Genomic DNA, 12,924 nt, shown 5'->3' with positions numbered 1-12,924 from the left:
CCTGCACCTCACGGGCCTCCTCCCCCGCTTCTCGCTCCCGAGGGTCACGAGGAGCAGCCACCACGGGAGGCCCCCCCCAGCCGTGGCTGGCGCCCCTGACCTTGAGGCACAGCGGCCCTCGGAAGTGCTGGGTCCACGGGTGGCAGCCGTTGAGCATGTGCAGCATCATGCAGCAGCTGCTCCACACATCCACCTTGGCGTCGCAGGGCTTGCCCAGCACCACCTCGGGGGCCATGTGCGTCTCTGTGCCCGGGATGTAGTCCCCTGGGGAGGCAAAGGCAGCGAGAGTGGCACCCCGCACGCTCCCGGGCAGGAGCCGCAGCGGCCAGCCAGGCCACCTCCTGCCACACCCCAGGCCTGTCTGTTAGGCGAAGCTTGGAAGGAGAAATCCCCAAGGGAACTTGCTGGGGGGCAGTGAAGCCAGGGTCCTTGTCCTTGGGGGCCTAAACACACACCATCCGGGAACTTGCTGGGGGGCAGTGAAGCCAGGGTCCTTGTCCTTGGGGGCCTAAACACACACCATCCGAGATAAGGGCTCTGCCCCTAAGTGAAACCCTTAAGCGACTCTTGAAAATGCGGGCGGGAATGTGGGCGGGTCTGGACACTGAAAATGGCAGGAGGCTCCTGAAGCTTCAGGAAGTGGGGACACAAAACCCCGATCATTGAGAGCTATGAGAATAAAAGACTGGAAGGATGGAGGCCAGATGCTAACAGTATTTTTTACCAGTGATTGGTAATTTCTACTTTCAGTTGGCTCTACCTTCTGCAAGAAACTATTGGAAAAGAAAAAAATATTTTTCTAATAGAAAAATCCCACAAAAGTTATTTTAAAACAGAGGCGGGGTGTTTATGTTCAATTTACAATTTATCAACATAATTTTGTGAAAATAAATCACACATTTCTAAAAGTTTATTTCCCCTTTGGTCAAAATGAAATCATTTTGTGCTCACTGCTATAAATGAAAGAAAGCAGGGCATAAAATTGCACGATAATGGTGCAGGGTAAGGGAGCCCGTCAGGCTTTTTACGCCGTTGGCTTCTGTGGGGATCACCTGGGACCCTGACGGGGAGTGTGGGCGGGGCCACGCGTGCCTGAGGCTGACCACCTGGAGGATGGTTAGTGAGCGCCGTAAGTGTGCACACCTGAGCCAGGAGGCCGGGGATATAAGGGCAGACCACCCAGCCCGCTGCAGCAGAGGTGAGACCACGAGAGAGCGAGAGAAGAGCAAAGGTTTGTGGGGGTTGGGAGGCCCAGCTGCCTGCCTGCCTCTCTGCATGCAGCCTCCAGGCCTGCAGTGCCTCTGTGCCCGGCTCCCTGAGAGAGCACTAGAGCCTGAAGGAGCCACTGGGAGCTCCAGGACTCTCCCCTGTCTGCCGGAATCGACAGTGAACCTGTCCTATGCTTGCTGGAACAAATGGTCTTTGCATAGAAAAAAATCACCTGGAAGGAATTGCCTACATTTTCACAAAGCCAGTTCACCCTTAGTTTTTCCTTCCCCTCTGTACCGGTTAACTCTGTGGTTATCAAGTATTTTACAACAGGCATGGATATTTTAATAACCCGAGAACTACAAGTTAAAAGAATCATTTCTGCAGCTACGAAGTCTAGGCCCCTCAGTCAGCCTTCCCATCTGCTTCCAGAAACTGCTCCCAGGCGAGGGAGAGCTGAGGTCACACAGGGTCACTGGGCCAGGAGCACGGCTGCCCTGAAAGGGCCCAACAAGAGGCAGGAGCTGGGGGGCGCTGAGGCAGGAAGCCTGGGACCTAGGGCGCGGGCGCGGCGCCCAGCCTTTTCTGCTCCATCTCTGTATGACAGGAACTTCAGAAAGGAGCACCTGCCAGGAGCTACTGCATCAGCTAACAAAACCTTATAATCCCAGAGGACAGTGTGGGCTGAAGTCCACCGTGGCTGTAAAGGACTCCCGCCTCTCAGTGCCACCTGAAGTGACAGGAGGGTACAGCTAGTGCCTAGTGAAGGCTGCTGGCTGCACGTCACAGAGGGACCTTGGGGCTTACCTGTGAGTAAGGACTTCCCCAGGCCGTCGGGCTGAAGGCACATGGCGTGGCCAAAGTCACAGAGGGCTGCGCGGCTTCCGTCGCTGGACAGCAACACATTGTCAGCTGCCAGGCCGTCCCGGCGAAGAAAAGGAACAGGTGAGTCACAGCCCTGGTCTACCTGGTCTAACCTGGACCTCCATGAGGCAATTTTCTGGCTGACTCTACATGGTGGCTGCAGCTTCTGATTAGTTTCATTAGTCATGGAAGGAGGAGGAGGTTATCAGTTTGTGCTAGGGGCAGCAGCAGGCAGGATCTCTGAGGGTGAGGGGACAGGACCAGAGTTTACACATGGGGACACTGTCCCTCAGCTCTGCCGCCTCCCTCGCCCAGTGGCCCCCACCCACCGGAAACCACGGGGCCTGGCTGTGACTTGAGGGAACACACAGCCCTGCCGGCCAGGAGTAGGCCCTGCCCCTGGAGGTGACCACAGGCACAGAAGGTGAAGGAGATCAGCGGGTGAGGAAGGAGCTGCTGGGGTCAGTGTAGTGGGGGCGGAGCCTCACCTTTGACATCGCCGTGCAGAATCCTCTGGGTGTGGAGGTATTCCAGCCCTTCCAGGGCCTGACCCAGGTAGTACAGGGCCCGGTCCTCTGGCAGACAGCCCTTCTGCTTTATGAGCTGGCCCAGCGAGCCACCTAGGAGACCAATGGCCAGTCTTTACCAGGACCAGGACTTTTAAGCAAGTCAGGGGCAAGGACTCTGAGGGGCAGGTGGTGGAAAGCAGCCTTTTTCCTGCCGAGGTCACAGGGTCGAGAGATTACAAATGAGTTGACTGGGGGTAAGGTCAACCTGGGCAAGACTCGGAAACCCTTGGATGTGAATCCCGAGGGAGAAGGTGGGCCCTGGCCCTTACCTTCCAGCAGTTCCATGAAGATGTTGACCCAAGGGCCCTCCCTCACAGCGCCGTACAAAGGGACGATCCTGGGTGACTTCAGTCCCGCACAGGCTACCAGCTCCTCGGCCCGAAACACGTCCACGCGCACCTGTGACAGCCCAGAGGCAGCGGCAGGTCAGGGCAGGTCCAGCCTCTTGCAGAGACTGCTGCTGTTCCCAGGGCCATTTTGAGGTCAGGCAGCACTAGACCCTCAGACACTAAGCCATAGGCTGTGTGCCCTGGGGCAGGGGGCAGGCCCAGAACTTACATCCCAACATCAGCGCAAGCTTAAAAAAGCAGATGCCCCAATAGACTGTTTTGTTCAAGAGGGCCCAAACTTTTTCTTTCCTCATCAACGTTCAGAGGAAAAGAGGCTGAATGAAATGACATTATTTGGGGCCTGCTGTGCTTGATGGAAGTTCTGCAGTGCTGACGTGGGAAAACAGAATCCATCAGAACTGGAGTCTCATCAGACTCAGGCAAGCTGCCCACCCTCCAATCTGCTAGACAGATTCCCCCTGGCCCAATGTCCACGCAACTTCTAGACACGGCCCTCTTGTTTATCGGCCTCCACGCCCACTCTTGGGCTGCTGGGCTCTGAGAAGCCTGGTGCTGGCCCTCCGCAGCTTCCTCCTCAGCCCTCCCTACCCTCTCAGCCATTTGCTTTCCCTCCAGGGACAGAAACAGCCATTCAGGTGCGGCTGTGTTTGTCTGCTCTGTCTGCAGCAGTTTCCCCAGCATCTGGCCAGAGGCTTCTGGGTAGGGTTTGGCCAAGGCCTCTCTGGCTGTGGACTGCTTGGCTTTCTGCAGGGATCAGCGCGGCATGGTGGGAAGAAATAGGCCTTAGATGGAAACTCTGGCCACCTCCAAAGGTGTTTCCCGTACGTGAGTGGTGAGGCCAGCGGCATATGGTCCCTGTGATCAGTGAAAATTTAGAGGATAACCAGCATCAGGCCCAGCCACCTCCGGGTGCTCGGGAAATGCTGGCTCCCCACTTTCTCCAGCTCAGGCCAGGGCAGCTTATTAAACACGTGGGAGTCCTCAGAGGTTTCCCCCACGGTGGTTGCTGCAGCTTCTCAAGTTAGCCCCGAAGCAACACCAGGGGGCGCCAGCGGCACCTTCCGGGAAGAAGGCAGGAGGGACGCCGTGGGCTGGATGCGCTGACCCCGCAAATAGGAGCGCGAGGGTGTGGGGCTTCCGCCCGCCGGTGGAGAATGTCTCTCCTGGTACTTAAAGTTAAGATCCGCTTCGGTTAACTAACCCAGGGAATTTCGACTCTGTCAGGGTTTCCAGTTCTAAGTCTCGGTTGGAACGCACCAACGGGACTTAGCCAGTGTCTTTAACCCCTTGCACCCCAAGTGTGGGCGGAGTCCACTGGGGCACTTGGGTGTCAGAGGTAACGGTGCCCTTGTCTGTGGGACACCCTGCAGCTGAGCTCCAGAAGGCCCGTGTCACGCCTGAGCGCGTTCCTTCCCATGACACAGCCTGGAGGAGCCCCGAGTTTTGGAGGTTGTTGTGATAGAAAGTACTTGGGGGCGTGGGGGATGTGGAGCAGGAAATGAAAGTTATGGTGTCTAATCTGATGTCAACATTTGAGAAGTTGGGTGCTGCCCCCCCCATATACCCCATCCCTCCTTAGGACTGGAAGATGAGAGGAGGAAGTTTTCTTTTCACTTAAGTGGTTATTCAAATGGCTCCTGAGCTGTCAGAATAAAGACATGCCCTTTGACCTAAAAGCTTAATGAACAGAACAGTTAGAATACTTGTTCCTGGCCTGGGGCACTGGTAAAAAATGAACGACCCTCTAAGGACTGTGAACCGAGAAAGCCTGGCTAACTTTGAGGGAAGCTGTCAGTCCTCTAGCGGGTGAAGTGTCTCCAGCCACCCAGACTAAAGGGCTGGAGACACCGCAGAAGGTGCTTCAGAAGCTGGGGCAGAGGGCTGAGGGTGGTCCTGAGGGAGTCAGTGGTGTCTGCACTAGCCAGCTGTGGGCTCACCTAGCTCCCCTCTCTGGACTCCAGGGTCCATCTGGGAGGGGCTGTGATAAGAGCCCGTCAGGACAACTAACTTTAACATCCGCTTCCCACTGGGGCTGCTCGGCCCTTTGCAGCCCCACCACAGCCCCGAGGCGTGCTCGCTGCACACTCGGTAGGAAGCTGACGTCTGGGCCAGTCGCGCGCGGAGGGCACTGGGTATAAAGCAGCAGAGAGCTAAAGGGGATTCTGGTTGGGGAAGCCTGACCCTTCCCCGCGCCCCCAAAGGTATCTCCAGACTGACTAGTGCTTACATCCTGAGTGTTTCTCCAGACGGCGGAGGTGGCACACCAGGAGGCTGCGTGCTCAGCAGCCACCTAACCCCCAGTGCCACTTCCCTGTTACGTGACTGCAGCTGACAGGGGTGGCGAGTGGCAGCAGCAGTTTTCCCTCATGAAGCTTTCCCCTCGTTTGCTGTGGTATCTATCCATGGTGCTCCATCAGTGAAAACAGGGCTAACAGCAATTCCAGACATTCTTTTAAAGACCCCAGGACATGAGGTCCACGAGTGACACACCGCCTGGGCTCATGTACCCAACCACTGTTGGAGGCCCCCCCTTAATCCTCATCACCATCCACCTATTCTGACCCTCTCCTAGCTCCATTTTCCTTCTAAACATCTATTCAAGCTGACCTCACCGTCCCCCGCTGATGGCTGCCACCTCTGTGCCACATAAGTGCCCCTCCCCCATGACCAGTGCGTGGCTTCAAGTGCCATCATGGCTGGCTTGACCTGGCCAAAGCCACGCTGCCCTAAGTGCCCCGGTGCCAAAAGGAGGCTCCCTGAACCCCACGTTCCAGCTGCTGTTGTTAACCCTCTTTGGGCCATGACTCCTTGTGAAATTCTGATGATACGGACCTGTTTCCATAGGAAATGTATGTGCTGACCATACACACAACACACACACACACGCACACTGTAACACCCGGGTCGCAGGAGTTCGAATCCTGGACTCTCCTACTGGCTAGGACTGCCACACTGGCCGTCAGAAAGCGCTGTGCGTGCACTGACCTGGGCATCACGCTGGCCCATGATGTAGGGCTAGTGAAGACTTGGTAGAGAAACCTCCAGAACACAACCTTGTTTTAGAAAAGAAACAATGACTTCTCCATAATCGTCAAGCAAGTCTGAAGAGATGTCAGAGGTGCGTGGAGTGGGGGCTTGCTGCCTTGGCTGTCACCTGCAGCCTTCCCTAAGGAGCCTGTATCTGATTGCCAGTAAGAGACCAAACAAAACCTTTCAAAACCAAAAGCAAAACCCCTCCTATAAACACTGGATCTGGGCACATCAGCCTTGGGTCTCCGGCCACAGATGTTCTAGAAGGAGGGGTGCTGATGTCACCATGTCCTGGATCCTCCGCGGGGGTGTGGGAAGGTGCCCAGACTTGCTCTGACCCTAAGCGCTCCACGGCTGACCCCTGGCCCTAGGGCCGGCCCTTCCCGTCCCTCCCCCCTTACAGGGAACAGGGAACAGTTTCTCAGATCTTCCAGCTGAAAACCCTACAGGACGCCTCTGGCACTGGTCCTAGGCCCGGGAGTGAGAGGAGGGCTGCCTGGCCACAGGGCAGCTGAGCGCTGCCAGACAGGCCCCTGAGCTCCTGCGGGGAGGAGCCAGCTCCCTGTGTTTGGAGCTTTTCCGACTGTCTTGGGGAGGTGAGAACTGGGGTATTTGTTGTCTTCTACTATATTGGGGTTGTTTACCTTGTTGCCTGGGACTCTCTCCAGCCGGGGAACAGCTGAGCAGCCCAGTGACTAAGCGCCCCAGCACTGGGTGTTCATCTCCAGGACACTTCACACTCTCTCACCCTCCTCCCACCACCTCTGAGCAGGGACAGCTGGGCCTTCTCCGGTGGCCGGGGAGGGAGCTGCAGCTGAGGAGGTCAGGCACGTGGCCTTGGCATCCGAGTGGAAGATGATGACCCAGGCTGGCGAGAGCTCAGCAGTGTTTAGGTCAGTGGGGGATGGTGGGGTGGAGCTTATTTATCTGATACATTATATGTGGAGTTTGGGGTAATACCTGCGGATAGTCCCCTCTCTCAGCCCATCACCCCGACGCCCAAACGCTAGGACTCTCATCCCTGGCTCACTACAAGCAGGGTGGGGGGAGGTTGATCACATCACAGATTGAGCTCTGGCACCCCGGAGACGCAGGTCCCAGCACAAGGCGGGTAGAGTCCATTCTCCACTGGCCTGAGCATGCTGGGCCTGTCTGGTCTGGCTATTTGGTCCCTTTCCTTTCGGGGATTAGTGTCCTTGACATAGCCACTTGAAAACAAAGTGCATCTTTTAGTTAGCTTATTTCACTCTGCCCACAGGCCAAAGAAGTGGCCCATGGAGATGTTTCTGCTTTCTGGCTTTCAAGGTCTGGGTGTGGGCGCTGAGGCAAATTTGGGCCCAGGACACATGAAGTGAGCGGAGTCAGGGGAGGGAGAGGAGACGACGACTGAGTAGGCCAGCACTCCAAAGACCGTGGCACTGCTGCTGGGCCTGGCTAAGTGTGACTGGGTTGGAGGCTTAGTTCCAGTTCCAGCTCCAGCTGTGTGGCTCTGGGCAAAGCTCACACCCTCTCTGGTCTCCAGAGGCACATTAGTGAGATAAGGGAGTGGGAGAGATGACTCATGTCTCTGCCTCTAGTCAGAATGCCGGGACCATGAACCCTCTGCGCCCCCTCCACCCCCTTCCTGAAAGTGGTTCAGAGCCAAAGTCTAGACTAGTCAGACAAGCCTTTTCTTCTGCTAAGTCTCATCTCTTCTCCATGTCTGTTATACTTGGCTGACGATAGGCAGACCCCAAATTCAAATCGGATCTGTCTGACTCCCCAAGCGTCCCCACCGTGGGGTGTAGGGGTGCCAGCTCAATGTGAATTTCACGACATTCCAATCATCCTCCAGGTTTTGACTTGCACCCAAGGGCCCTGGCATCAGGCGTGGCCCAGGCTGCGGGCACTCACGCACCCTCTCCTGTACACGCATACCAAGCGTGGCTCCCGGGCCAGGCATGTGATGGAGATGGCTTCCTTCCAGTCCCTGCTGGCCGGGCGGGAGGCAGCGGCCAGGCCGGCGAGCAAGTCAGACCACGCCTGGTGACCAGCTTGGGAGGAAAGTGGAGGGACGCCACTGGCCACCTGCTGGCTCCCCTCTCCAGCTCGGCATGGCTTTTGTTGTTTCTAGCCTTGTGTACCTTTTTGACAGCACACTGGAAGCCCGTCTGCTTGTCCTCCATCCTGTGCACCTCTCCAAAGGAGCCTCTGCCCAGGCAGGGCTGGCGCGTGGCCCAGTGGACCTCCTCCCGGTACTCATAATCCACAGGCTTGAGTTTCTGGGGAGGGGAGCAGAGACAGCAGCCTCAGAGCCAGGGCGGGATGGAGGGCCACAGGGAGGCAGGCTTTCCAGCGGTGGGCCCTGCCAGGCTGCTGAGCTGAGCCCTCCTGAGCAAAGACCCTGCCCTCTTCTGGCTGAGAGGCAAGGCTCTGCAGAGAGGGCCACAGAGGGGGTCATAGGAAACGGTTAGGGCAAGGGAAAGCTTCCTGTGGGCTGTGGGGCCAGCTGATCCTCGCGCTGGACACCCTCTGCCCCGGATTTGAGGCTGCGGGGCAGAAACACAGCGGTCGGCGAGGAGGGCAATGAAAAAGAGAGCTCAGGAGCTGAGGGGCAGCGGTAAAGGCCACTGGAAAGAGGCGGGGGTAGAGGGGTCAGGTCCACGGTGGATGGCGCGCCACCCAGAAGCCTGCCTCTGCGAAAGCCGTTTAGTGCCGGGGTTCTCTGGGAAGAGCCCTAGTGCCGGGGGCCGGGTGGGGGTGCCCCGGGACTCGGGGGCACGGGGTCACACCTGCAGTGGCGCTTGCTTATCCCTGTTCTCAGCATATGTATTATTCATAAAGACACACCTAGCATTTAGCGATAACAGAGCAGCCGCCCAGAAGAATTAGAGGGAGAAATGGCCAAGAATGGGAAGTGAGCCTAGAGGTGGCATGGAGGCGCTGCTTGTCGTCAGTGAGAAGCAACTTTCCACTCTTTGATTTGTAATCACACGCATGATATAGTCGCCCCGCCCCCCACCGGTGGGCTTGGGAGGGGTCAGGCAGCCCCAGGATGCCTCTTCTCCCCAGTGGGCCCCACCTACTCTCCCCTGGCAGCAGAGGTGGCTGTGCGTGTGTCTGGGGGGACTGACTACTTACCTCAGTAAGCAGGACTCCCTCGCTCTCCTCGGTTTTGGGGCTGGGGTCCTGGGGTCTGGAGCCCCCTGCCGACCAGGTCTTGGCGAGGCTGGCCAGGCTGCGGGCCTGGCCTGAGCTCACACTGCCCTGCAGGGCGTGCACAAGGTATTCCTCCACAGAGAACTGCTCACACGTGCCGCGAGGGGGGCCGCTGGGCTTGAGGTGTGGGCCGGGCTGGGGCTGCGGGCTGCCTACAGAGGCCAGTTTGCCCAGAAAGAAGGACTCCAGGGGATGAGGTTCCCAGGGCTGCAGAGGGTGGAATGGGAAGGGGTGGGGCAGTCGGCTGTAGGGGAAGGGGCGGGCGGCCTGGGGCAGAGGGCCTGTGTGCTGCGGGTGGTGGAGTTTCCACACGTGGTTCAGACATTGCAAGGGGCTGATCAGTTTGTGGAGTTCCGAGCGAGGCAGGGCTGGCTTCAGACCCTCCCCGAGTTTCTTAAAACACAGTTGGCTGAGGTCTGGCTCCTTCAGAGGCTTGGTGAACTGGGGGGTGTTTCTAACATACGGGGTGTTCAGCGGAGACTCATCCTCCTGCAGGGAAAAAGACAGCTTATCAGGGCGCGGCCGGTCTGCAGGGGGCCTGGTGGGCGGAGGTCGGGCCAGAGCCCCCGCCCGGCGGGCTGGGGGGCCGCACCTGCACGGGGACGGTGCAGCTCTCCTGCTCCGGGGTCCTGGGGCGGGGCTTGGCCACGGCCACGCCCACTCCGGCCGGGGCCAGCGACCGGGCGCCGCTCCTCCTCTTGCGTTTCTTCCGGGCCTTGCCGCGCCGTTTTCCCTTCCAGCACACGCGGGCCATCTTCCCCTCGGTCGAGTGGGCCACATTGTTGGGGATCTGATCGAGACTCTCGGGCTGGCTGTCAACAGGGGGACAGAGAATTTGAGGGGGCAGGAAGCTGTAGGGCGCAGGGAGCTGCTGTGGGGACCCACAGACCCGAGGCGGAACCCCAACTCTTGGACTGTACGAATGCGGGAAAGCCCTTAAACTCAACGAGCCGTCTCCTCGTTTCTAAAACGGGTGCAGTACTGATTTGTTTCCTTCTGCGGGGTTTGTTCATAAAACAGGGTCAGTATTGTGTTGAGGTTCAAACGAGCCGCCTAGTGCCGGGGCTGCTTCCGAGGGGCGGCCGTCATCACTGAGGGGGGGACACCGCTCTTCTTTTTGACGCGCAGTAGACACAGTCCCCATGCTGCTCTCCCGCAGGCAGGCGGCCCCTGGAGCTCCCAGGAGGGGGCACTGGCACCGGCTTAAGTTTGTTTCTGCTCCTCACAAGGACGGACAGTGGGGTCTGGCCGTCAGTTGGTTCTTGGGAAGGCAGGGCTGCTGTGGGGAGGTGAGGGGCCACGGAAAGATACCCTGGCGTGGCTGGGCGGGGGCGGCCTTCTCTCACCACCACCCCATCTAAGTTGGCTCTGCCCCTGCCAGATGCTAACGGCACAGGCAACAGAAGTGTCTGAAACAGCCACTGACAAGCAGCTGTGGAGCAGACTGAGCCCCGGCCCTCTCCCGTGGCTCATCATCTGGCCCCCACAAAGGAGGCAGGCTCGCCTCGGGTCTGGGGGTGGCTGGGGGCCTATAGGCAGCTGAAAGAGGGCGAAGCATCAGAGACCCCTGGCGCTGGGCTAAAAGGCCGCCGGGCAGGCAAGGAATGTGGCCGACCCCAGCACAACTAGGTTCAGGGGGAGCAGCCCCCCTTGACTTGCTGATCCTGAACAGGGCCCATATTCCAGGGCTACACAAGTCTGCCCGTGGGAGAGGAAGGAACTGTTTCCAGCTTCAACTTCTAGTGGCCAAGAATCTTTGGGGACCACAAGCCTGGGAACTGGCTGAGGCGTCTCTGGCTTCCTTTCTGTAGCTTCCGTCTGTGCAGACTCCACCAGCTGTGGGTGTCCCTGCCTGTTTGTGAGGCGCTTCCCTCCTTGGGTGTGTCTCACAGGAGAGAAGACACAGCAGGCCTGTCCGGGAGTGGCCCTCCGTTCTCACAACAGAGGGAAAAGGGAAAGCGACTCCCATTCCCAGCAACCCCCAAACCCCCCCCCCCCATTGATGGGAAGCCAGGGGGAGCAGCAGGGACTTGAGAATAAAAATAAACCGTCCAGCCGAGGTGGCCCAGAGACAGTCATCCGCAGGCCATGAAAGCTTTTGAAAATCTCTGCCCGAGAGCAGCTCGGCCAGGAAAGCCTGGCTGGGTTCCAAAGAGCTGAACCACAGGTGCTGGAGGAGGGAGCCAGGGTCACTTGGGAACAGCCTGGCCACGGGAGGGGCAGGGGACCCGATTCGGTTCCTGGCCTCCTTGCTTACCTGTACTGTTTTGACCCAGCAATAAAAATCCGTTCAGAGAAAGTGGGGCTGAACTCTTGGCTATTCTCACCTTTAAAGCAAAGGAGAGGGAGTTAGAGAAAGGAGAAGAGAAACAACAGGAATTCAGCACTTAGGAGAGAGACATCTGACAGGAACCCCAGAGGGCCATCCCCTCTGCTTCTGCTCAGAAGGGGGCCTACCGCCCACCGAGGCCAGCGTTTTTGCAGAGTCCAGTGTCCCCTGCCCTGCTGAAGGGCCGACGGCAGAAAGTCCAACTACAGCTCGGGACTATAAGGCTGTGGGACTGTCATACTGAGAGGCTTAAGTCAGGTGGCCTGACCCTCAGCGAGGGCCAGGCACCCGTTCACAGCTCGGTAGGAAGACACCTCTGCGTCTGTGACCGTATGTGCGTGCTGTTGCCACTATGTCACTCACGCCATTTAAATTTTGCTTCTCTCATCTCCCCAAAGCCAGCTGCCAGGGAAGATGAGTAAATGTGGGGAAGGGCCATGGGGCTGCCTCTCGCTCGGCTCTTCCCTAGGTCAAGGGAAGGTGTGGGCAGAGGACTCTGGGCTCCACTCAGCCTCCTGGGAATCCTCAGCCGTCGGTGGCAGCCACTATCCTGACTCATCTCGGGTATTGTGAGTGGAAGCAAAGACCCCGTCTTGCCCTGCGGTCCCTCCACTGGCCCTGTCAGCTAAAGAGCAGGTGTTCATTCTTTGGGGTGGGGCTACCTCAAGGTGGAAGGGTGTGAAAGGCCTACAGGCCTCGCAGGGACTTTCCAGGAGACCTGGCCTTTCCTGTCCCGGGCCTTTCAAGAGCAGTGCAGGCTGCTCAAGGCCACAGCACAACACTGAGAGCTTGATAACTCCGCGGAGTGCCTCAGCCCCACACGTTGCTGCTCCCAGCCCAGCTCTCGCCTGCTGCTCTGGTCACGACAGTTCAAAGCCGCCACTCACCCCTTCTCTCTCTCTGTGTCCTATGTCCCAGCCCCACAACTCCACACTGACTCACACTTAACTCCGCTGTATTATGGGAGAATCGACCTAGTGGCCACCCTGACCTCCCCTCTTATATAGGGGGACCCTCACCTGGGTTCACCTCTGCCCAGCCCCGCGACGGGCCCACCCAGCTGCCCTCTCTGCCAACACCCCCACGCGGTGTCCTTACATTCGGCCTGGGCGATGATGGAGATGCTGGCCAGCCCGCCCTCGGAGCCCTCCTTGGCGGTGCCCTTGGTGATCACGTCGTTCAGGATCTCCCACTTGCCGCAGAACACGGGGCTCTTCTCCACGGCCTCCAGCTGGCTGACGGAGCTTTCCTTCTTCCCCACGGCCTGCGTCTTCTCCTTGGCTTTGCCGAGCTCCTTCTGCTGCCCGACTGCCGAGCCAGGGGCGCCTGGGCAGGCCATCTCCATCACTGCCATCTCCCAGGCTCACGCTCTCCC

The 12,924-nt window shown here is 58.5% G+C and overlaps 1 protein-coding gene across 1 annotated transcript in view; it reads right to left on the bottom strand.

Annotated features, from left to right (window-relative positions):
• MAP3K14 (mitogen-activated protein kinase kinase kinase 14) overlaps positions 1 to 12,924 on the bottom strand; it is a 37,065-nt gene that overhangs the window by 5,560 nt on the left and 18,581 nt on the right. Inside the window, exons 2-10 of the mRNA XM_004684071.2 lie at positions 12,648 to 12,923; positions 11,478 to 11,547; positions 9,813 to 10,032; positions 9,143 to 9,709; positions 8,146 to 8,283; positions 2,912 to 3,041; positions 2,562 to 2,693; positions 2,017 to 2,121; positions 101 to 264 (exon numbers count right to left, since the gene is read on the bottom strand). Coding sequence (XP_004684128.1) covers positions 101 to 264; positions 2,017 to 2,121; positions 2,562 to 2,693; positions 2,912 to 3,041; positions 8,146 to 8,283; positions 9,143 to 9,709; positions 9,813 to 10,032; positions 11,478 to 11,547; positions 12,648 to 12,903 — 1,782 coding nt within the window. The 5' untranslated portion in view covers positions 12,904 to 12,923. The remainder of the gene's footprint in view (positions 1 to 100; positions 265 to 2,016; positions 2,122 to 2,561; positions 2,694 to 2,911; positions 3,042 to 8,145; positions 8,284 to 9,142; positions 9,710 to 9,812; positions 10,033 to 11,477; positions 11,548 to 12,647; position 12,924) is intronic.

The sequence above is a fragment of the Condylura cristata genome, unplaced genomic scaffold, assembly GCF_000260355.1.
Source record: "Condylura cristata isolate star-nosed mole 26May11 unplaced genomic scaffold, ConCri1.0 scaffold00017, whole genome shotgun sequence".
In the NCBI taxonomy this organism is placed as follows: domain Eukaryota; kingdom Metazoa; phylum Chordata; class Mammalia; order Eulipotyphla; family Talpidae; genus Condylura; species Condylura cristata.
This window is presented reverse-complemented; position numbering and strand designations above follow the sequence as displayed.